The sequence below is a fragment of the Aegilops tauschii genome, chromosome 4, assembly GCF_002575655.3.
Source record: "Aegilops tauschii subsp. strangulata cultivar AL8/78 chromosome 4, Aet v6.0, whole genome shotgun sequence".
NCBI lineage: Eukaryota > Viridiplantae > Streptophyta > Magnoliopsida > Poales > Poaceae > Aegilops > Aegilops tauschii.
Window position 1 is genome coordinate 470,189,012 of NC_053038.3, and position 23,962 is coordinate 470,212,973.

The 23,962-nt window shown below is 47.3% G+C and overlaps 2 protein-coding genes and 1 long non-coding RNA gene across 3 annotated transcripts; all 3 read right to left on the bottom strand.

Annotated features, from left to right (window-relative positions):
- Positions 1-5,476: 5,476 nt before the first annotated feature.
- LOC141021369 (uncharacterized) lies at positions 5,477-8,988 on the bottom strand. The gene is made up of 6 exons (XR_012182465.1): positions 8,795-8,988; positions 8,593-8,692; positions 8,274-8,506; positions 7,850-8,197; positions 6,985-7,075; positions 5,477-5,748 (listed from the first exon to the last, which is right to left on the bottom strand). It is a non-coding gene; the product is annotated as an uncharacterized lncRNA (long non-coding RNA).
- An 8,684-nt stretch (positions 8,989-17,672) lies between these two features.
- Positions 17,673-18,669, bottom strand: LOC120963098 (uncharacterized). The gene has a single exon (XM_040387487.3). The coding sequence runs from the start codon at positions 18,307-18,309 to the stop codon at positions 18,109-18,111; it is 201 nt and encodes a 66-aa protein (XP_040243421.1). The 5' UTR covers positions 18,310-18,669; the 3' UTR covers positions 17,673-18,108.
- Positions 18,670-20,591: 1,922 nt separating this feature from the next.
- LOC109764710 (nuclear transcription factor Y subunit A-9) lies at positions 20,592-23,688 on the bottom strand. The gene is made up of 7 exons (XM_020323501.4): positions 23,411-23,688; positions 22,507-22,564; positions 22,262-22,387; positions 21,947-22,059; positions 21,777-21,845; positions 21,240-21,413; positions 20,592-21,088 (listed from the first exon to the last, which is right to left on the bottom strand). The coding sequence occupies exons 2-7, from the start codon at positions 22,529-22,531 to the stop codon at positions 20,867-20,869; spliced, it is 729 nt and encodes a 242-aa protein (XP_020179090.1). The 5' UTR covers positions 22,532-22,564; positions 23,411-23,688; the 3' UTR covers positions 20,592-20,866.
- Positions 23,689-23,962: the final 274 nt, after the last annotated feature.

A 23,962-nucleotide genomic window follows, 5' to 3' on the forward strand; every position in this document is an offset into this window, starting at 1 on the left:
CCCTAAAAATAGGACCAAAAAGAATGCATAGTGCCAAAATTCTCGCCGAAACGGAAATGAATCAACATTCCGGCAAAATATTGGCAACTATCGTATTTCAAATACCGGTACCTGCAAACACAAACATATATGCAACACCACAAACATATGCAACACCACAAACATACATAGATCTAGCTAGGACATAAAAAGTGCATGTGCACGTTGTTGGAGGGAGAACAACATAAAGATAGCTTCCCCCTTACTTACCTATCAAAAAAGGGGCTTTAACCATGTAATTTGGATGAATTTATGGTGCAAATGAGGTGAGGAGGAGGAGGCAGCCGAGACAAGCTTGGAGGAGGGAGGAGAGAATGAAGTGGGGAAAGTGAGTGGGTAGGTGTGGTTGTCCAAAATATCTAGCTCGTCCCAGGTTACTAATGGCGCACCACCACATAATGCGCCATTAGTAACCCTGGTTACTAATGGCGCACCTGCTGGTGGTGCGCCATTAGTAGTTTTGCAAAAAAACACTAATGGCGCACGGCCCATTAGTAGCTTAAACTAGTAATGGCGCACTGCCCCGGGTGCGCCATTAGTAGTTTTGCAAAAAAGTAAAAAATAAAAAAAATATTTTAGTGGCGCACTGTGTTGCTGGTGCGCCATTACTAGTTACAACTAGTAATGGCGCACTATGTCCTGGTGCGCCATTAGGATGTCTGGCAAAATAAAAAAATTGTTACTAATGGCGCACCGTTTGTCCGGTGCGCCATTAGTGTCTTTCACACTAATGGCGCACCACATGTCTGGTGCGCCATTAGTGTCCATTCCATCTATAGCCCTTTTCCTAGTAGTGGGAGATGGAGATCAAAGCCACAAGATGATGATGGCCATATCATATCACTTATATTGATTGCATGTGATGTTTATCCTTTATACATCTTATTTTTCTTAGTACGGCGGTAGCATTATAAGATGATCTCTCACTAAATTTCAAGGTACAAGTGTTCTCCCTGAGTATGCACCGTTGCTACAGTTCGTCGTGCCGAGACACCATGTGATGATCGGGTTGATAAGCTCTACGTTCACATACAACAGGTGCAAGCCAGTTTTGCACACGCAGAATACTCGGGTTAAACTTGACGAGCCTAGCATATGCAGATATGGCCTCGAAACACTGAGACCGAAAGGTCGAGCGTGAATCATATAGTAGATATGATCAACATAGTGATGTTCACCATTGAAAACTACTCCATCTCACGTGATGATCGGACATGGTTTAGTTGATATGGATCACGTGATAACTTAGATGATTAGAGGGATGTCTATCTAAGTGGGAGTTCTTAAGTCATATGATTAATTGAACGTTAATTTATCATGAACTTAGTACCTGATAGTATTTTGCATGTCTATGTTGTTGTAGATAAATGGCCCGTACTGTTGTTCCGTTGAATTTTAATGTGTTCCTAGATAAATCTAAGTTGAAAGATGATGGTAGCAATTACACGGACTGGATCCGTAACTTGAGGATTAATCTCAGTGCTGCACAAAAGAATTACGTCCTCGAAGCACCGCTAGGTGCAAGACCCGCTATAGGAGCAACGCCGGACGTTGTGAACGCCTGCCAGAGCAAAGTTGATGACTACTCGATAGTTCAGTGTGCCATGCTTTACGGCTTAGAACCGGGACTTCAACGACATTTTGAACGTCATGGAGCATATGAGATGTTCCAGGAGTTGAAGTTAATATTTCATGCAAATGCCTGGATTGAGAGATATGAAGTCTCCAATAAGTTCTACAGCTGCAAAATGGAGGAGAATAGTTCTGTCAGTGAGAATATACTCAGAATGTGTGGGTACCACAATCACTTCACTCAGCTGGGAGTTAATCTTCGAGTTGATAGTGTCATTGACAGAGTTCTTCAATCACTGCCATGAAGCTACAAGAGCTTCGTCATGAACTATAATATGCAAGGGTTGGAGAAGACGATTCCCGAGCTCTTCGCAATGCAAAAGGCTGCGGAGGTAGAAATCAAGAAGGAGCATGAAGTGTTGATGGTCAACAAGACCACTAGTTTCAAGAAAAAAGGTAAAGGGAAGAAGGGGAACTTCAAGAAGAATGGCAAACAAGTTGGTGCTCAAGTGAAGAAGCCCAAGTCTGGACCTAAGCCTGAGACCGAGTGTTTCTACTGCAAAGGGACTGGTCACTGGAAGCGAAACTGCCCCAAGTATTTGGCGGAGAAGAAGGATGGCAAAGTGAAACGTATATTTGATATAGATGTTATTGATGTGTACCTTACTAATGCTCGCAGTAGCGCCTGGGTATTTGATACTAGTTCTGTTGCTAATATTTGCAACTCGAAATAGGGGCTACGGATTAAGCGAAGATTGGCTAAGGACGAGGTGACGATCGCGTGGGAAATGGTTCCAAAGTCGATGTGATCACCGTCGGCATGCTACCTCTACATCTACCTTCGGGATTAGTTTTAGACCTGAATAATTGTTATTTGGTGCCAGCGTTAAGCATGAACATTATATCTGGATCTTGTTTGATGCGAGACGGTTATTCATTTAAATCAGAGAGTAATGGTTGTTCTATTTATATGAATAATATCTTTTATGGTCATGCACCCTTGATGAGTGGTCTATTTTTACTAAATCTTGATAGTAGTGATACACATATTCAAAGTATTGAAGCCAAAAGATATAAGTTTAATAATGATAGTGCAACTTATTTGTGGCACTGTCGTTTATGTCATATTGGTGTAAAGCGCATGAAGAAACTCCATTCTGATGGGCTTTTGGAATCACTTGATTATGAATCACTTGATGCTTGCGAACCATGCCTCATGGGCAAGATGAATAAGACTCCGTTCTCCAAAATAATGGAGCGAGCAACAGACTTGTTGGAAATAATACATACTGATGTATGCGGTCCGATGAGTGTTGATGCTCGCGGTGGGTATCGTTATTTTCTGACCTTCACAGATGATTTGAGCAGATATGGGTATATCTACTTGATGAAACATAAGTCCGAAACATTTGAAAAGTTCAAAGAATTTTAGAGTGAAGTGGAAAATCATCGTAACAAGAAAATAAAGTTTCTACGATCTGATCATGGAGGAGAATATTTGAGTTACGAGTTTGGTCTTCATTTGAAACAATGCGGAATAGTTTCGCAACTCACGCCACCCGGAACACCACAGCGTAATGGTGTGTCCGAACGTCGTAATCGTACTTTATTAGATATGGTGCAATCTATGATGTCCCTTACTGATTTACCGCTATCGTTTAGGGGTTTATGCTTTTGAGACGGCTGCATTCATGTTAAATAGGGCACCATCCAAATCCGTAGAGACGACACCATATGAGCTTTGGTTTGGCAAGAAACCCAAGTTGTCGTTTCTTAAAGTTTGGGGTTGCGATGCTTATGTGAAAAAGCTTCAACGTGATAAGCTCGAACACAAATCGGAGAAATGTGTCTTCATAGGATACCCAAAGGAGACTGTTGGGTACGCCTTCTATCACAGATCCGAAGGCAAGATATTGCTAAGAATGGATCCTTTCTAGAGAAGGAGTTTCTCTCGAAAGAAGTGAGCGGGACGAAAGTAGAACTTGACGAGGTAATTGTACCTACGCCCTTATTGGAAAGTAGTTCATCACAGAAATCAGTTCCAGTGATTCCTACACCAGTAAGTGAGGAAGCTAATGATGATGGTCATGAAACTTCTGATCAAGTTACTACTGAACCTCGTAGGTCAACCAGAGTAAGATCCGCACCAGAGTGGTACGGTAATCTTGTTCTGGAGGTCATGTTACTTGACCATGACGAACCTACGAACCATGAGGAATCGATGATGAGCCCAGATTCCGCAAAATGGCTTGAGGCCATGAAATCTGAGATGGGATCCATGTATGAGAACAAAGTGTGGACTTTGGTTGACTTGCCCGATGATCGGCAAGCAATAGAGAATAAATGGATCTTCAAGAAGAAGACTGACGCTGACGGTAATGTTACTGTCTACAAAGCTCGACTTGTTGTGAAAGGTTTTTGACAAGTTCAAGGAGTTGACTACGGTGAGACCTTCTCACCCGTAGCGATGCTTAAGTTCGTACGAATCATGTTACCAATGGTCGCATTTTATGATTATGAAATTTGGCAAATGGATGTCAAAACTGCATTCCTTAATGGATATCTTAAAGAAGAGTTGTATATGATGCAACCAGAAGGTTTTGTCGATCCAAAAGGTGCTAACAAAGTGTGCAAGCTCCAGCGATCCATTTATGGACTGGTGCAAGCCTCTCGGAGTTGGAATATACGTTTTGATAGTGTGATCAAAGCATATGGTTTTATACAGACTTTTGGTGAAGCCTGTATTTACAAGAAAGTGAGTGGGAGCTCGTTAGCATTTCTAATATTATATGTAGATGACATATTGTTGATCGGAAATGATACTGAATTTCTGAATAGCATAAAAGGATACTTGAATAAGAATTTTTCAATGAAAGACCTTGGTGAAGCTGCTTATATATTGGGCATCAAGATCTATAGAGATAGATCAAGACGCTTAATTGGACTTTCACAAAGCACATACCTTGATAAAGTTTTGAAGAAGTTCAAAATGGATCAAGCAAAGAAAGGGTTCTTGCCTGTGTTACAAGGTGTGAAGTTGAGTAAGACTCAATGCCCGACCACTGCAGAAGATAGAGAGAAAATGAAAGTCATTCCCTATGCTTCAGCCATAGGTTCTGTCATGTATGCCATGTTGTGTACCAGACCTGATGTGTGCCTTGCTATTAGTTTAGTAGGGAGGTACCAAAGTAATCTAGGAGTGGATCAGTGGACAGCGGTCAAGAACATCCTGAAATACCTGAAAAGGACTAAGGATATGTTTCTCGTTTATGGAGGTGACAAAGAGCTCGTCGTAAACGGTTACGTCGATGCAAGCTTTGACACTGATCCGGATGACTCTAAGTCACAAACCGGATACGTATTTTTATTGCATGGTGGAGTTGTCAGTTGGTGCAGTTGCAAGCAGAGCGTCGTGGCGGGATCTACGTGTGAAGCGAAGTACATAGCTGCTTCGGAAGCAGCAAATGAAGGAGTCTGGATGAAGGAGTTCATATTCGATCTATGTGTCATACCTAGTGCATCGGGTCCAAATGAAAATCTTTTGTGACAATACTGGTGCAATTGCCTTGGCAAAGGAATCCAGATTTCACAAGAGAACCAAGCACATCAAGAGACGCTTCAATTCCATCCGCGATCAAGTCAAGGAGGGAGACATAGAGATTTGCAAGATACATACGGATCTGAATGTTGCAGACCCGTTGGCTAAGCCTCTCACGAGCAAAACATGATCAGCACCAAGACTCCATGGGTGTTTGTAACGCCCACGATGCGGCTATATCTCTCACGTGTCGAGGCACGACTTAGAGGCATAACCGCATTGTAGGTTTTGTCGCAAGAAGGGTCATCTACACACAATCCCATGTAATGAACAAGAATGGGATAAAGAGAGTTGGCTTACAATCGCCACTTCACACAATTCATAAATAAATTCATACATCATTCAAGATACACACATAGACCGACTACGGTCAAATCCAAATGAAAAGAAGATAACCCCAATTGCTAGATCCCCGATCGTCCCAACTGGGCTCCACTACTGATCATCAGGAAACGAAACGTAGTAACGACCCAGTTCCTCGTCGAACTCCCACTTGAGCTTGGTTGCGTCACCTGCACTGGTATTGTCGGCACCTGCAACTGTTTTGATAGAATATGTGAGTCACGAGGACTCACTAATCTCACACCCGCGAGATCAAGACTATTTAAGCTTATAGGAAGGAAAGGGGTCATGTGGTGGAGCTGCGGCAAGCACTAAGCATATATGGTGGCTAACATACGCAAATGAGAGCGAGAAGAGGTGCAACGCAACGGTCGCGAAGCTAGAAATGATCAAGAAGTGATCCTGAAACTGCTTACGTTCATACATAACCCAGACTGTGTTCACTTCCCGGACTCCGCCGAAAAGAGACCATCACGGCTACACACGCGGTTGATGCATTTTAATTAAGTCAAGTATCAAGTTCTCTACAACCGGACATTAACAAATTCCCATCTGCCACATAACCACGGGCACGGCTTTCGAAAGATAATACCCTGCAGGGGTGTCCCAACTTAGCCCATTATAAGCTCTCACGGTCAACGAAGGATATTCCTTCTCCCGGGAAGACCCAATCAGTCTCGGAATCCCGGTTTACAAGACATTTCGACAATGGTAAAACAAGACCAGCAAAGCCGCCCGATGTGCCGACAAATCCCGATAGGAGCTGCACAAATCTCGTTCTCAGGGCAACACCGGATGAGACTAGCTACGAGTAAAAACCAGTCCTCAAGTTTCCCCAAGGTGGCCCCGCAAGCAGCTCAGTTCGGACCAACACTCGAAGGAGCACTGGCCCGGGGGGTTAAATAAAGATGACCCTCGGGCTCGTGAAAACCCAAGGGAAAAAGGCTTAGGTGGCAAATGGTAAAACCAAGGTTGGGCCTTTCTGGAGGAGTTTTATTCAAGGCGAACTGTCATGGGGTCCCATAAATCACCCAACCGCGTAAGGAATGCAAAATCAAGGAACATAACACCGGTATGACGGAAACTAGGGCGGCAAGAGTGGAACAAAACACCAGGCATAAGGCCGAGCCTTCCATCCTTTACCAAATATATAGATGCATTAATTGAGATAAGATATATTGTGATATCCCAACATAAACGTGTTCCAACATGGAGCAATCTTCAACTTCACCTGCAACTAACAACGCTATAAGAGGGGCTGAGCAAAAGCGGTAACATAGGCAAACAACGGTTTGCTAGGAAAGGATGGTTAGAGGCTTGACATGGTAATATGGGAGGCATGATATAACAAGTGGTAGGTAGCGCAACATAGCGATAGAGCGAACAACTAGCAAGCAAAGATAGAAGTGATTTCGAGGGTATGGTCATCTTGCCTAAGATCCCGCACGGAAGAAGAACGAGTCCATGAAGAAGACAAACGGACGTAGTCGAACGAATCCTCACAACTCCGCAACGAAACCGAACCTAACGAGAGAAGCAACCCGGAAAGAAGCAAGCAACATGGTAAACAACCATCACATAAGCATGGCATGATGCAAAATCAAGTATGATGCATGTCCGGTTTAATGAGGCATGGCATGGCAAGGTGCACAAACAATACTACAAATTAAGTGGAGCTCAATAAGCAACGAGTTGCATATTGACGAAACACCAAATCAATTATTTAGTTCTCTCTCGGTTATGTACCCAACAATATTAAATGTTATTAAACATGGCAAAATGGTGAAGCATAAGTAAACTAACTATTTAGGCAAGTTTAACTGAGGCCGGAAACAACAAACAACTATTCCGGAAAATCCCCATATGCGTATTTTGGATTTGGTACTGTTCTGCCCTAAACACAATTTTAATGTTGTTAAACAGCAAAATGAAGTGCACCATGTTAATCTATGCATTTTTTCACCCCATTTACATATAAAGTTTATTAAATTTGGAGCTACGGTTATTTAGTTATGAATTAAAGCATTTTAGCATGGCATTTGAGCAAATTAATTCAAACAGCATTTTAAACATTTTAAACATGGATGAAAGTTGGATATTATGAAACTAGATGGAATTCTAAGCATCCTACATGTATAAATTATTTACATATGATGCACAGTTCTGGAGTTATTAAATGCATGATCATGAGGTTTTTTCTGCAAAACTGCCAACTCTGGATAATTAGCTAAATTCGCAGACGCTGAAAAAACATAAGCGGGCCGAAACTGGCTGGCCCAACAGAGAGGAGCTGCTCACATCGGGCCTTGAGGCCGAATCTGGAGTTAGGCCAGGGAGGCGTTGTGGATAAGGCAGCCCACGCAGCAGGGCAACTCGTCAACGGCGCGGGCAAGCGCTCTGCTTGACCAAAACGAAGCAAGAGGCAGCGGGTGAAGCAGGGGACTTGGCGGGCGGCGCAGGCGCAGGGGCTTGATGCAAGACGGCGACGCGGGAACTTGGGGCTCCGGCAGCGCCGGGAACACGAAGACGGGTGGATTCGGTCAGCTGGCGCCAGATCCGGGCAAACGGCAGCGCGGACGGAGGAGCTTGGGCGCGGTGCCGTTGGTTGAAGGTGGCGGCGGACGAGGAGCCTCTCAGGCGACGGCTCTGTTACAGAGGAGACAGAGGGAGTCCAGTGAGAGAGAGAGATAGGAAGGAGGAGACGGAGAAGAGGTGCGGCGACCTGCTGGTGGTGGGGAACTCCGGCGACGACGAACTGCAGAAGGCGGGCCTTGCTGGAGCTCGAGGCGAGGGGCATCTCCTCGAGGAGGAGGAAGAAGCAGGGCGCGGCGGTGGTCCTGGAGGTCGCTGTCGAGGCGGTTGGCCGCGCGAGAAGACGAGGACGGCGGGGTTCGGACCTGCACTCGCAGATGTGCTCGGGAGGCTCAGCGGCGGCGGCCATGGGAGCTCCTGCTTCTGTTCAAAGAGAAAAGAGGGAGAGAAGGGGAGGTCAGAGCGGCCAAAAAGAGAGAGAATCAGGGCGCGCGGCGGCGATGCCTTACCGGCGAGGGGTGCCGACGATCAGCGGGGCAGCAGCTGTAGAAGATGGTGGTGACGGGACCTTGAGGCCGAGCCCAGGCCAAGGCGGCTTCCTTTGGCTCCCTGTGCAAAACGAGACAGAGAGATTTTGAGAACGGGGAAGGGAAAGAAGGCAGAGAGAGAAAAAGGGAGCACGAGGTGCGAGGGAGGAGAGGAGGTCTTCACCGGCAACGGAGCTCCGGTCTGGTGGCTGCGCTGGTTGGGTGGACGACGGGATCTAGGGGAGGCACTGGTTGGTTGGGCGTGGAAACTGAGGAGGAGCGGGGGCGGGCTGTGGATGGTGGTTTTGGATCGGGAGGGGATCCCAAGGAGGAGGAAGACAGTCGACTGGCGGCGCGGCGGAGGATGGATGGGACATTGCTCCTAAAATTTAGGGTTAGGGTCTATTTATAGGAAGGGGTTAGCTTAGGGGTATCTGGTCCCTCCGATCGTAATCGGACGGCCCGGGAAAATACGCTAGAAGAGTCTATATAAGAAACGATGATGTTTTATAGATGTTTGGGGATGATTCGGATCCAATGGTCATGACTGAGCAGGTCGGGTTCGGGGCAGTCAAGAGAGGTTAGGTGGTTGTGCATAGAGGGTCAAACGGTCAGACAAGAGAGAATCGAAAATCCGGTTAGACTCAGAACGGTCAACGAACGCAACAGAGAGAAGCGAGGAGCGGCAACTACGAACGGATGCAAGTTTTAAGAAAACAATGCCGATGCAATGCACATGATGCTATGAGATGAGATGCATGACATGAACAAAATGCAAAACAAAAGACAAAAACCCAACCATGGAGGAAATAACATAACACATAGCCGGAAATGGCAAGAGTTGGAGTTACAAATATGGAAAATTACATCCGGGGTGTTACAGTGTTAGAATCATTACAATGTAATCTAGATTATTGACTCTAGTGCAAGTGGGAGACTAAAGGAAATATGCCCTAGAGGCAATAATAAAGTTGTTATTATATTTCCTTATATCATGATAAATGTTTATTATTCATGCTAGAATTGTATTAACCGGAAACTTAGTACATGTGTGAGTACATAGACAAACAGAGTGTCACTAGTATGCCTCTACTTGACTAGCTTGTTAATCAAAGATGGTTAAGTTTCCTACCCATGGACAAAGAGTTGTCATTTGATGAACGGGATCACATCATTAGAGAATGATGTGATTGACTTGACCCATCCGTTAGCTTAGCACTATGATCGTTTAGTTTATTGCTATTGCTTTCTTCATAACTTATACATGTTCCTATGACTATGAGATTATACAACTCCCGAATACCGGAGGAACACCTTGTGTGCTATCAAACGTCACAACGCAACTGGGTGATTATAAAGATGCTCTACAGGTGTCTCCGATGGTGTTTGTTGAGTTGGCATAGATCGAGATTAGGATTTGTCACTCCGATTGTCGGAGAGGTATCTCTGGGCCCTCTCGGTAATGCACATCACTATAAGCCTTGCAAGCAATGTGACTAATGAGTTAGTTACGGGATGATGCATTACGGAACGAGTAAAGAGACTTGCCGGTAACGAGATTGAACTAGGTATGATGATACCGACGATCGAATCGCGGGCAAGTAACATACCGATGACAAAGAGAACAATGTATGTTGTTATGCGGTTTGACCGATAAGGATCTTCGTAGAATATGTAGGAACCAATATGGGCATCCAGGTTTCGCTATTGGTTATTGACCGGAGATAAGTCTCGGTCATGTCTACATAGTTCTCGAACACGTAGGGTCCGCACGCTTAATGTTCGATGACAATCGGTATTACGAGTTTATGTGTTTTGATGTACCGAAGGTTGTTCGGAGTCCCGGATGTGATCACGGACATGACGAGGAGTCTCGAAATGGTCGAGACATAAAGATTGATATATTGGACGATGTTATTCGGACACCGGATGAGTTTCGAGGGTCACCGGATAAATATCGGAGTGCCGGGGGTTATCGGAACCCCCGGGGGAACTAATGGGCCAACATGGACCTTGTGAGAGAGAGAGAGAGGAGGGGGACTTAGGGCTGCCCCCCTTGAGGAGTCCGAATTGGACAAGGAGGGGGCGGCGCCTCCTCTTTCCCTCCCTCTCTCCCTCTCCTTCCTTCCCCCTCTCTCTTCCCTTGTTGGAAACCTACTAGGAATAGGACTCCTAGTAGGAATCCTACTTGGGGCGCGCCCCATGAGGGCTGGCCGGCCTCCCCCTTGCTCCTTTATATACGGGGGCAGGGGGCACCCTAGAACACACAAGTTGACAGTTGTCTTAGCCGTGTGCGGTGCCCCCTCCACAGGTTTCCACTTCGGTCATATTGTTGTAGAGCTTAGCCGAAGCCCTGCGTCGGTAACTTCATCATCACCGTCACCACGTCGTCGTGCTGACGAAACTCTCCCTCGGCCTCAGCTGGATCAAGAGTATGAGGGACGTCACCGAGCTGAACGTGTGCAGATCGCGGAGGTGTCGTGCGTTCGGTACTTGGATCGGTTGGATCGCGAAGACGTTCGACTACATCAACCGCGTTACTAAACGCTTCCGCTTTCGATCTACGAGGGTACATGGACACACTCTCCTGCTCGTTGCTATGCATCACCTAGATGGATCTTGCGTGTGCGTAGATTTTTTTTAAAATTACTGCGTTCCCCAACACGAAAAACCCAAGCAGCAACCAAGATTAGCTTCAAATCTTGATTTTAGATAATGGAAATAAAAAGTATTCAACCTTGACCCGGGCAGGCTACGACCTGCTTATTACGGATCATGCCATGCCTTGGAGATCAAATCTCTACCTTCATCATGCCTCAATAGTTGTTCCCAGAAGTGTAACCAGAGAGTGCCCCTGTAGAGTACCTGCATGCATGTTTCCATAGGAGATTTGTCAAAAACAATGTCACTACGACTTAGACAGATAGCCAAAAACATAGTTGATGCACCTACTAAGATGTGATTTTTTTAGTCTCATGTCAAAGCCATTAAGCCAAGGTCCAAACATATGATTGACATTTCTAGGAGGTTTTATGCCACACTTGAAGTAAATAAGTCTGCAAATGAATCTAGCATAGCAACACTCAAAGAAGAAGTGATAAATAGTTTTTAAGTAACTACATAAACTACATTTTAAATTTCATTCCAAGTTTTGTTTAGTTAGATTATCTTTAGTCAACACAACTCCCTTGATAAAATACCACATAAAGATCTTGATTTTTTACAGCATTTTTAGTTTCCATAGTTTCTTGTTGTTCACCACATGTCCAACATCAATCACAGCTTTGTACATGGAGTTTTTTGCGAGAAAACTTTCGATCTATCCATCTTCAATTATGGCAGTAGAACGAACACCAGAAATAATAAAATTACATTCAGAACCGTAGACTACCTAGCGACGACTACAAGAACTGAAGCGAGTCGAAGGCGCGCCACTGTCTTCGCCCCTCCCTCGCCGGAGCCGGGCAAAACTTGTTGTAGTAGAAAGTCGGGAAGTCGTCATGCTAAGACCCCATAGAACCAGCACAACAGAACAACAACCGCCACCGATGAAGAGTAGCGTAGATCGGAAGCATCTAACCTGAAGACACACGAACGTAGATGAATTACGACCAGATCCGAGCAAATCCACCAAGGACAAATTCGTTGAAGACACACCTCCACACGCCCATCGACGATGCTAGACACACCATCGGGACGGGGGCTAGGCAGGGAGAACCTTATTTCATCTTCACGGAGCCGCCGTCGTTTCATCTTCCTGAGCATGACAGAAACCCTAACAAAAACTGAAGGAACATATGAAAACAGAGCCCTCCTGAGCAGAACCCTCCATCAGCGTATTACTCCTCCGTGTCGGGTACTCCCTCCTTTCCCATTTAGATGGCTCATATCAAATTATTCATATTTCCATTATATTAGGCTCGCTTTGAGTCCAATTGAGTTAAAGTGCTATGAGTCTCACGCCACATTTAATTTGTATATATATATATATATATATAGAGAGAGAGAGAGAGAGAGTGGTCATGCATGCATCAAATTCTACATGCACCATGCAAGTCGAGCAAGAGAGAGGGTGATGCACTTATTGCTTCGGGAGTCTTACATGTGGGAAATATTTCATTGGGCAGTTTTGTATCCACAAAACTCATGTCATCCATCAAAATCTACCTTGATTGATGAGATTTTAGATTTGAGACCTCTAAACCGGAAGGGAGGGAGTATATAAGAACTCCTGGGTTCTCAAGACAAAATTAGCAAAGAAGCAAAAGACCTGCCAGCCCTGATAAAAGCTCCACCACATATGAACACAAAGAGGATTACATGCTCTTCATATGCCACTAGTGCAGGTCAACCGGAAAATGCGGTTCACCATATGACACATGTGGTAAGCAATCCAAACTATTCAGAAAAAAAAACTGGAAAATGCGGTTGAAGAACGAAATTGCAGCAGATGATTGTAAAGACTTTGTGATTGAGTAATACAAGTATTTCTCCTGCAAAAAAAAAAGAACGAGCAAAGATAAATATACCTTTTTTTAGACTCGATAAATATAACCCGGCAAGGTACCCTGTTGATACTGAAGGTTAATAGCAACTGGCACAGGCCGGTGTTTGGGTGCTGCTGGTACGGAATGTTAGGTGGCGTTCTCCTTCTAGAAACTTCTGCCATTTCATCGCCATGGAGAGAAGGCCCGTGCTGGAGGGAGAGAGATTTACTAAGCATGGATAGAGACGTGATACCGTTCGTCTTGTCGCCACATGGACTCTCAGATCCGCGGCAAGAGATACAGGGCCAGGAATGGCGCGTGCTCCGCGCGCCACTAGTGCAGGTCAACCGGAAAACGCGGTTGAAATCATGCAACTATGCCCAAGGTAAGGTTAAACAACTGCCACACGCCGGCCTCTGGCTGCTGCTGCCATGGAGTAACAAAATGATTAGGTGGCGTCTCCTGTCTAGAACCTTGGGCCGTCTCATCGCCTTCCCCCCTTCGAATTTTACGGGTAAAGAGCATTGTTGACATCGACAAGCCCACTTGTTTTACATGTAAATAGAAAATAAAATAGCACCACGTATGAAGTACGATGCTCCTTGTTCCCCGCGGGTGCAATATTTTAGCGCGGCCTAACCAATGTCTATCCTTCCAAAAGATTAAAGATCTCATCCACTCCTGCAAAATATTGAGTACAGTTACTGTGGACGTGATCTCCGTGACACCGTCGGAGCTTATTCAGAAAAAAAACTGGAAAATGCGGTTGAAGAACGAAATTGCAGCAGATGATTGTAAAGACTTTGTGATTGAGTAATACAAGTATTTCTCCTGCAAAAAAAAAAGAACGAGCAAAGATAAATATACCTTTTTTTAGACTCGATAAATATAACCCGGCAAGGTACCCTGTTGATACTGAAGGTTAATAGCAACTGGCACAGGCCGGTGTTTGGGTGCTGCTGGTACGGAATGTTAGGTGGCGTTCTCCTTCTAGAAACTTCTGCCATTTCATCGCCATGGAGAGAAGGCCCGTGCTGGAGGGAGAGAGATTTACTAAGCATGGATAGAGACGTGATACCGTTCGTCTTGTCGCCACATGGACTCTCAGATCCGCGGCAAGAGATACAGGGCCAGGAATGGCGCGTGCTCCGCGCGCCACTAGTGCAGGTCAACCGGAAAACGCGGTTGAAATCGTGCAACTATGCCCAAGGTAAGGTTAAACAACTGCCACACGCCGGCCTCTGGCTGCTGCTGCCATGGAGTAACAAAATGATTAGGTGGCGTCTCCTGTCTAGAACCTTGGGCCGTCTCATCGCCTTCCCCCCTTCGAATTTTACGGGTAAAGAGCATTGTTGACATCGACAAGCCCACTTGTTTTACATGTAAATAGAAAATAAAATAGCACCACGTATGAAGTACGATGCTCCTTGTTCCCCGCGGGTGCAATATTTTAGCGCGGCCTAACCAATGTCTATCCTTCCAAAAGATTAAAGATCTCATCCACTCCTGCAAAATATTGAGTACAGTTACTGTGGACGTGATCTCCGTGACACCGTCGGAGCTTATTCAGAAAAAAAAACTGGAAAATGCGGTTGAAGAACGAAATTGCAGCAGATGATTGTAAAGACTTTGTGATTGAGTAATACAAGTATTTCTCCTGCAAAAAAAAAAGAACGAGCAAAGATAAATATACCTTTTTTTAGACTCGATAAATATAACCCGGCAAGGTACCCTGTTGATACTGAAGGTTAATAGCAACTGGCACAGGCCGGTGTTTGGGTGCTGCTGGTACGGAATGTTAGGTGGCGTTCTCCTTCTAGAAACTTCTGCCATTTCATCGCCATGGAGAGAAGGCCCGTGCTGGAGGGAGAGAGATTTACTAAGCATGGATAGAGACGTGATACCGTTCGTCTTGTCGCCACATGGACTCTCAGATCCGCGGCAAGAGATACAGGGCCAGGAATGGCGCGTGCTCCGCGCGCCACTAGTGCAGGTCAACCGGAAAACGCGGTTGAAATCGTGCAACTATGCCCAAGGTAAGGTTAAACAACTGCCACACGCCGGCCTCTGGCTGCTGCTGCCATGGAGTAACAAAATGATTAGGTGGCGTCTCCTGTCTAGAACCTTGGGCCGTCTCATCGCCTTCCCCCCTTCGAATTTTACGGGTAAAGAGCATTGTTGACATCGACAAGCCCACTTGTTTTACATGTAAATAGAAAATAAAATAGCACCACGTATGAAGTACGATGCTCCTTGTTCCCCGCGGGTGCAATATTTTAGCGCGGCCTAACCAATGTCTATCCTTCCAAAAGATTAAAGATCTCATCCACTCCTGCAAAATATTGAGTACAGTTACTGTGGACGTGATCTCCGTGACACCGTCGGAGCTTATTCAGAAAAAAAAACTGGAAAATGCGGTTGAAGAACGAAATTGCAGCAGATGATTGTAAAGACTTTGTGATTGAGTAATACAAGTATTTCTCCTGCAAAAAAAAAAGAACGAGCAAAGATAAATATACCTTTTTTTAGACTCGATAAATATAACCCGGCAAGGTACCCTGTTGATACTGAAGGTTAATAGCAACTGGCACAGGCCGGTGTTTGGGTGCTGCTGGTACGGAATGTTAGGTGGCGTTCTCCTTCTAGAAACTTCTGCCATTTCATCGCCATGGAGAGAAGGCCCGTGCTGGAGGGAGAGAGATTTACTAAGCATGGATAGAGACGTGATACCGTTCGTCTTGTCGCCACATGGACTCTCAGATCCGCGGCAAGAGATACAGGGCCAGGAATGGCGCGTGCTCCGCGCGCCACTAGTGCAGGTCAACCGGAAAACGCGGTTGAAATCGTGCAACTATGCCCAAGGTAAGGTTAAACAACTGCCACACGCCGGCCTCTGGCTGCTGCTGCCATGGAGTAACAAAATGATTAGGTGGCGTCTCCTGTCTAGAACCTTGGGCCGTCTCATCGCCTTCCCCCCTTCGAATTTTACGGGTAAAGAGCATTGTTGACATCGACAAGCCCACTTGTTTTACATGTAAATAGAAAATAAAATAGCACCACGTATGAAGTACGATGCTCCTTGTTCCCCGCGGGTGCAATATTTTAGCGCGGCCTAACCAATGTCTATCCTTCCAAAAGATTAAAGATCTCATCCACTCCTGCAAAATATTGAGTACAGTTACTGTGGACGTGATCTCCGTGACACCGTCGGAGCTTATTCAGAAAAAAAAACTGGAAAATGCGGTTGAAGAACGAAATTGCAGCAGATGATTGTAAAGACTTTGTGATTGAGTAATACAAGTATTTCTCCTGCAAAAAAAAAAAGAACGAGCAAAGATAAATATACCTTTTTTTAGACTCGATAAATATAACCCGGCAAGGTACCCTGTTGATACTGAAGGTTAATAGCAACTGGCACAGGCCGGTGTTTGGGTGCTGCTGGTACGGAATGTTAGGTGGCGTTCTCCTTCTAGAAACTTCTGCCATTTCATCGCCATGGAGAGAAGGCCCGTGCTGGAGGGAGAGAGATTTACTAAGCATGGATAGAGACGTGATACCGTTCGTCTTGTCGCCACATGGACTCTCAGATCCGCGGCAAGAGATACAGGGCCAGGAATGGCGCGTGCTCCGCGCGCCACTAGTGCAGGTCAACCGGAAAACGCGGTTGAAATCGTGCAACTATGCCCAAGGTAAGGTTAAACAACTGCCACACGCCGGCCTCTGGCTGCTGCTGCCATGGAGTAACAAAATGATTAGGTGGCGTCTCCTGTCTAGAACCTTGGGCCGTCTCATCGCCTTCCCCCCTTCGAATTTTACGGGTAAAGAGCATTGTTGACATCGACAAGCCCACTTGTTTTACATGTAAATAGAAAATAAAATAGCACCACGTATGAAGTACGATGCTCCTTGTTCCCCGCGGGTGCAATATTTTAGCGCGGCCTAACCAATGTCTATCCTTCCAAAAGATTAAAGATCTCATCCACTCCTGCAAAATATTGAGTACAGTTACTGTGGACGTGATCTCCGTGACACCGTCGGAGCTTATTACAAGTGTCGGCACACTGGCACGCCAGCCAGGATCAGATGTGACATGAACAGTTTTGGTGACACCTGCGTGTGAACGGAGCGTGCGAGGCACAACACAATGGCCGCACAAACTACAACTAGTGTTAACATTGATTTTGATTTGATTGAACCACCGCGTCGGGGAGGGAGAGGTCGCGATCGTTCTGCAGATTCGAGAACGCGGCTGTGCCAAGTCGCCGAACCTAACGCCGCAAACCGACCGGTCGCGGGAAGGCCGGGAACTCCTGGCATGTTCCCCCCAATCTTCTCTTCCTCGTTTTGTCTATCGCTGCTAAATTCTTAGTGCGCTCGAGAAAGAAATTGGACGAGTTGTTATATTAGCATTTCCTCCGCAGTGCGCACGAACAGAAAAGAAAATTGATGGTGGAGTTGTTGGCATTCGCATTCGCACCAACAGGAAATTCATACGAGTTGTTAGCATTACCTCCCCTCTGCAGTGAACAGAAATTACACAGCCTGATTTGCACATACAGATACAGAGACGGGGACTGACGGAATCAACAAGTCAAGGTCTTCCATGTAGTATTGCATCACAAAGTTCGATCAACCGATGAACAGCTCAAGAACACAAACTTTCCCAACTGGTAGCACTATGATTATGTACAGATCACAACAAATTCTCACGGACTAGAGTACCTCGCATCCACCGCATAAGAACACCATGTATCTTGTCACGATCTCTCACAAAAACTCCTCTTTGGGCAGAGATTATTACCCATTTTCTTCTCTAAATGTTACTCAAAACGAGAACAAAGCTAGCAGCTAGTATACGTAGAAGCTAAGTAATCAATATCCAAGACGAACGAGCACAGCCGCTGCGCTGCGCTGCGCAAGGGGGGGCGCCCCCTGCCCATGGTGTAGCGCACGTGTACCTACGGCGAGAAGAAGAAGAAGGATCGATCTGGTCGGCGGACGCGTCCGTCTCTTAGCGCAGGGCGCGCGCGAGGCCGGCGAAGATGCGGGAGAGGCCGAGGCGGAAGCGCGAGACGGCGCCCTGGGAGTAGGGCGCGCACTCGCGGCACACCGTCTCCATGGCCTCCACGAAGAGGCTGAGGCTGCGCACGGGCGGCACGTAGAGCGTCAGCGGCGCCGCCGAGAAGGCCAGCGCCATCATCAGCTGCAGCATCGCCAGCGCTCCTCTTCTTGTTGGATCCCCGCCACGAGCAGATCCAGCCAGCTCTCGCTCTCTCCTGCCGCTTCTTGCTTCTTCTTGCCCGGTCGGTCGATCGAGCAGCAGCGACCAAGAAGACGAGTTATATGGACTGTCTGTGAGGTGGTGGTGGCGCGGCGAGCTCCTCTTGTGGTGGTGGTGATCGCGCGCTCTGCCCTGGCCTCGGCCTCGGCCTCGCGGTGCGCGCGTGGGGGATTGGTGGTTGGTGGAGCGCGCGCTCTCGCCTTCACCTCGCGGCCACGGGGAGGGGGAGAGATTCGGTGCGGTGCGGAGGTGGATGAGGGGAAAGCGGCCGGCTCTGGCTGGGTTTGTGAGGGAGCCTTGTCGTTCTCGGGGTCGGATTTATAGCCCGGCGGCGGAGGGGATAACTCGATAAGATCGGCGTGGGTACGTGGCAGTTCACTTGACGTGGGGCGCTCCGGCTCGGCACGGACGCACGCGGTGCGCGGCGCCGGCACGTACCGCCATTTGCCACGGCGCGAGGGGGGCTGCCGCTGCGTGTGCCGGTCCGCTTTTTCAGAGGTGAAAACAGTTAAATATGTGGATGAAAGCCATGGTTACTGTAAATTTATGGGACCGGGTCGTTTATAGCGTGTGCAGGCAAGCCAAGTACGTACTACCAGTTTGATTAGTACGAGCTGAGAGGGAATACTCATTTAGTTTTGCGAGCGGTCGGTACCGCGTGACATCCCGTGATCCCTATATGTCTGTGTTCCGTGACATGCGCATCCAATGGCCGCCCGTTACCGAAGATTGAAACAAACGACCCTTAAAAAAGGAAGATTGAAACGATCTCTTCAAGGGTTAGGGGAACAAACAAGATAGTAACCACTCAGCAGGTCCTGTGGAATTTCACTACCTGACCCCCAGCAAGACTGACTAATCAAAGCGGATCGAGAAAAGAAGAATTGAGTTCTTGTGGACCTGTGCGGTACGGTACGAGATGGACACCAAATCATGAAAGCGAACCAAGGGAGGCCCTCGTCCATTGCACTTGTCGTGTGGGAGCGCGCTCAGCCTCTAGTTTTCTTTCCTCTCCGGGGGAATGAGTGGTTCATACTCGTAAAGATTGTCATGATCCGATCTGGCGCGAAGAAGCTGAGCGTGGAAGGAGCAGGGGCAGGCGTAGGCGTAGGCGGGGCGAGGAGGGGCCGGCAATAGATACGCCACGCCTGCTGCTTCTTTAAGCCTGTGAGCTGGACGACAACGCTGCTACTGCCATGGTTGATGGCGGACTAGTTTGATCACATACGAGTACGAGCGCGCTATCGAGCGCATGGACGGTAACGGAAAGGAACAGTGTAGCTGGTGGTTGCTGGAGCGGTCGACGGACAAGTTGGTTGGCGCACACAGATCGATCACAGATGGTCTGGTCTGGTCCGGTCCGGGTCACTTTTTCAGTTAGTTGAAGACCATCAGTTGGTTCCTGAAGCAGTGGCCCGTGTCTAGCGCAGCGGCCGCTCCTGAGCCGAGCTTTCGTGTGGCAACCACGCACGGGCACGGCACGGGTAATCAATCGCTTTGTTGTGCTCCCCGCGCCGCCCGGAAGCTTCCACCTGCTTCGCAAAAGCCGCCTCATATCATATCCCGCTCTCTCCGCTGGCGCGCCCACGGTAACGGCCCAGCAAAGGCTGCCTAATACCAGTGCCAGTGGGCCAGTGACAGGTGCCGGCCGGGCGGGGCGAAGGAAAGGAAGCAAGCAAGGATGCGGGCGGCATACCCCGTGCCGCCTCGAGGAGCCGCGGTGGAGCCCGTCCGTTCCATCGCCGCGCGCCGAGGCGATGTCGAGTACTCCAGTTGGCTTGGCCGGCTGATGCAGAGCGGCCCACGGAGGTCGCCCGCCGACGAAGCGGGATCATGCAGCCGGCTCATCTGATGTGTACCGTACCTAGTTGCAGCGGAAACGGGAAACGAGAGAATGCGTCCTGCGGCAGTGGTGTCGAATTGCACACGATGGCGCGAGGGGACTGCCCACCGGCGACGGCGTTGCCGCACATCGCGCGCGCGTCGCCTCGCCGGCTACGTTCAGATCGGCGACCTGAGTGCCTCCGCAGTCGGACAGTCCACAACGGCCTCAAATAAGTCAGGACAGACACACAGATCTGAAGATGTGTGTCTCATCTCATAACCATTTCATCAAGTTGTTGGACAGCATGGCCCAAAAGAAACACCGCCACGACCACGGCCGCAAAATGCATCACGCCGGGAATGCTTATTAGTTACTCCCAAGTCAGTACTAATATCATACAGGATGGTCATTATTACCCCAACAAAGTGACAGGAAAACAGTTCAAGCAGGCTCCAGCTTAGCAGCACCTGCCATGCCACAAATCTACCACAACAAGAGAACCGGCTGCAGCTGCATCGTCCCCAAACACAACGACCGTCTACCAAACCCCCAAGTAACAATTGCAGACTCTAAATTCAGTTTTACAATATCATTGGACCGAATTGACGGTCATTCACCACACACATAAGCCAAGGATGATTTGCCAGGGGGCAAAGGCCCGCCCTAGGCGCCCCCTCTCGCGCGGTAATGGAAGTCACCGGACGGTAAGGTGTGGTCGTGCTTCGAGAACATGCCGCCGTCTGCAGGAACGCCGGCGTAGCCAGGTCTCGCTGATGCATTGCCGCCGCCGGAGGCCTCGGACTTCTCCTTCGCGTTGAGGAACCGCCCGCCTGTTCCCCGGGCCCGCTTCATCGCGTGCTGGTGCCGGGACTCGTGGAGGTACGGCTGAACAGTGGCATGAATGTTATGTTATGTTATGTTGAGAGTGTGTATGAACTAAATTCATTTGTACAGGGGAAAAACCCAAAAGATTGTAGAAGGGGCCAACGATAGTACTTCTGTTTTTTCGAAATGAAATCATGCATAAAAATAATACCTTGCGGCTCTTCACCAGCTTATTTTCAGCCTCTAATTTTGCGCGGAGCTGTCTCCTTCGGAGAATGGCATGGTATTGCTTCGCGTTCACATAAATGGGCTCTTCGGCGGCGGCCGGTTCAATTGGCAGCGGCACTCGAGAGGATGGTACCATGCCCACCATCTGGGGGTGCATCTATTCAAATTGTTTTGCACCAGATAAAGATGAGTTAGTAACATCGAAAGGCACCATATTAAACCTAACAAAAAGAAGAGAACCAATCTGCGGCAGGGATGGCGATATCTGAAATCAAAATAAGTTGCCGCCGCCAGTATGCTGCTCAACATTGAAATTTTGACTTTAAGTGAAATTGGTGTGATTAAACACAATCATGTTTAGTTGCCTTGTCTCAATAGTCATTCCAGTTATACCTTGAGCACATGCTTGCACACAAAAATCCAAACAGTTGCCAAAGGTAAATAAGCAACACCGTCAAGCACAGAAAAAAAGAAGGCCAGAAATTAGTGAGGGAACAGGGATGGCATAAATATCACTTACAATAGCATGTGCGCCATAGGCTGCCACTGCACCACCATAGTAAGGATCAGCATATGGGTATGATATGGCCTGAAAAAGCGAACATCTTGCACAATTCACATGCTCGCCATTCAACAAACACTTCGAATTCAGAAATTAGTCAACGTTTGAGCATCATAACAGAGACTTACAAAGGGATGAGTGCGGTCAGGTTTTGGCGGTGTGTATGCTGTTTCTGAATTGCCCAGAGACAAAGCTGACATCATCTTGCCTTCATCACTCTTCGTGTAGCCATCGCGGTTACCTAGTATTAAATACAAGGAGGAAACAAATGTCATCTAACTTTGATATGTAAGTGCACATCAAGGTCCGCAATCATCATAATCGTTCTTTCCATTATTATTTTTGGAGACTACTCCATTCTGTATTTCCAGGAGAGATGATATGACAAGATTATGGACTAGTAACAATTCAGAAAAGAAATAGTTGGCAAGTGTAGGGCGAACCAGATTGATCATTCTGCTCATTAAAGCTTCCTTCGCTCATTCCGGACACCTCTTGAGGAGAATCGCTAGCTGAGGACTCGCAGTTAGGCACTTGCTGACCAAACTGAATCATGATTGTGCCATTTTCTGCCAGAGGAATACATAAAGATGTTATAACTCTAATAGCAGCAGGAAATCAGTATGTACAGCACATAGCCAGTCAAGTAGTAGGATAGTGGAACTGAAACATTAGAAGTGAAGAATACCATGCATATTTTGCTTGCGTCTCATCTCATGGGCTTCTACTCTTGCTCTCAGTTCAAGCTGTCCATACAAGTAAGCAGCAGGTCAGTGAGAACAACAGAATAAAGTGATACTGTCCAAGTAATACTAATAATACATTAAACGCTGAAACATGAAGAGATACTGGTAGAATTGCTCCTCGCAACAGAGAACAAGATCACTGGAGTTGTTCGTGTGCACTTAGAAAACTTAGATTCGGTCGAATTTGACATGATGCACATGTCAAATGCTGTACTCACTGATTTATATGCTCGCACATGTAAAAAAAATCACACCAGCACTGTGCATCAACCTGGCCCCTGAATCAGAAATTCTGATCCTTAAGGCAAGGTGTACTAATAACTGAGTATACAAACTCTCAGTAGATGATTTGCTAGTCCCCCACTAGACAAATGAATCGCCCATTCATAAGCTCAGGGGTTCTCTTCTCCCCACTTACTACAGATGTTAAAAAATTTCAGACAACAACAGTTACTTTGAAGAAATAGCTGGAAATCACAACAAATTCACAGTCGACACTCAATCTGAACCATCCAAGCAACAAGATTTTAGTTTACTCCCAAGTAGTATTACCACAAATCTTCCCTAACTAATAAATTTAACTACTAGTTAAACTAAACAAAAAGCTAGACACACACGAGACCGCAGTTGAGCCGCAGCGGAATGCACCCACGAATCTGAGCGGCAAATCGGCCGAAACCCGAACGAAACAGCAAGAACCCAGTCGGATCCAGCGAGAAACCGGCCAGACGGCCCAGGGAAACGGTCAGCAATGGCAGGAGCAGGCACAGAGCCGGCGCGCCCGCCCGCACCCCGGAGGAGAAGCAGGGGAAGCGAGTGAGAGGCAGAGGAGGAGGAGGAGGAGACCTGCGAGATGTGAGATGTGGAGGGAGCATGTCCCCCTTCCGGCGACCCCTCCTCCCTTGCCGCTGCCTCCTCCGCAACTTGCTCCTCCCGTCTCCTCTCCTCTGCAAGTCTCCTCTCCCTCTGTCTTTGTTTCCGTTTCTCTCTCAGCTTGGCTTTGGCTTTGGCTTGGTTGGAGTATTTCTCTGTTGGCTTTATCTCCCCCTCCAACTGTCCACTCACCTACCAGACCGCCGAATAAAATAACCCACAGCCCCGAGGATAGAACAGTGAGACAGAAAACGAGATGCAAGAAAAATCTAAGGCATTTCAGCACCGTAGTACAGTAGGGTTCGAAATCACTGACGCGATTGCATCAGTGACTCGTTGACCCCAGGATCGACCACACCTTCCAGTTCACCCGAGTATTACCTAGCGTGGCACGCCACGCGCATCATTTACCGTGTCAGTTTAGCAACCCGGGTTGCTTCTTACGTGTCTCGGATCGATCACGGTTTTACCACCGAGGAGAAAGATCAACTGAAGTGACATGACAGCAATGGCTTGCTTGGATTT

What these genes read in the sequence shown, in the direction of transcription:
- LOC109764710 (XM_020323501.4), bottom strand. Translation starts at nt 22,531, where the DNA reads ATGAGACGCAAGCAAAATATGCATG. An exon ending in TGAGCAGAATGATCAATCTG is followed by an intron (nt 22,060 to 22,261) that starts GTTCGCCCTACA and finishes ATTTAATACTAG; the next exon opens with GTAACCGCGATGGCTACACG. An exon ending in CTGACCGCACTCATCCCTTT is followed by an intron (nt 21,846 to 21,946) that starts GTAAGTCTCTGT and finishes TCGCTTTTTCAG; the next exon opens with GCCATATCATACCCATATGC.
- LOC120963098 (XM_040387487.3), bottom strand. Translation starts at nt 18,309, where the DNA reads ATGCTGCAGCTGATGATGGCGCTGGCCTTCTCGGCGGCGCCGCTGACG.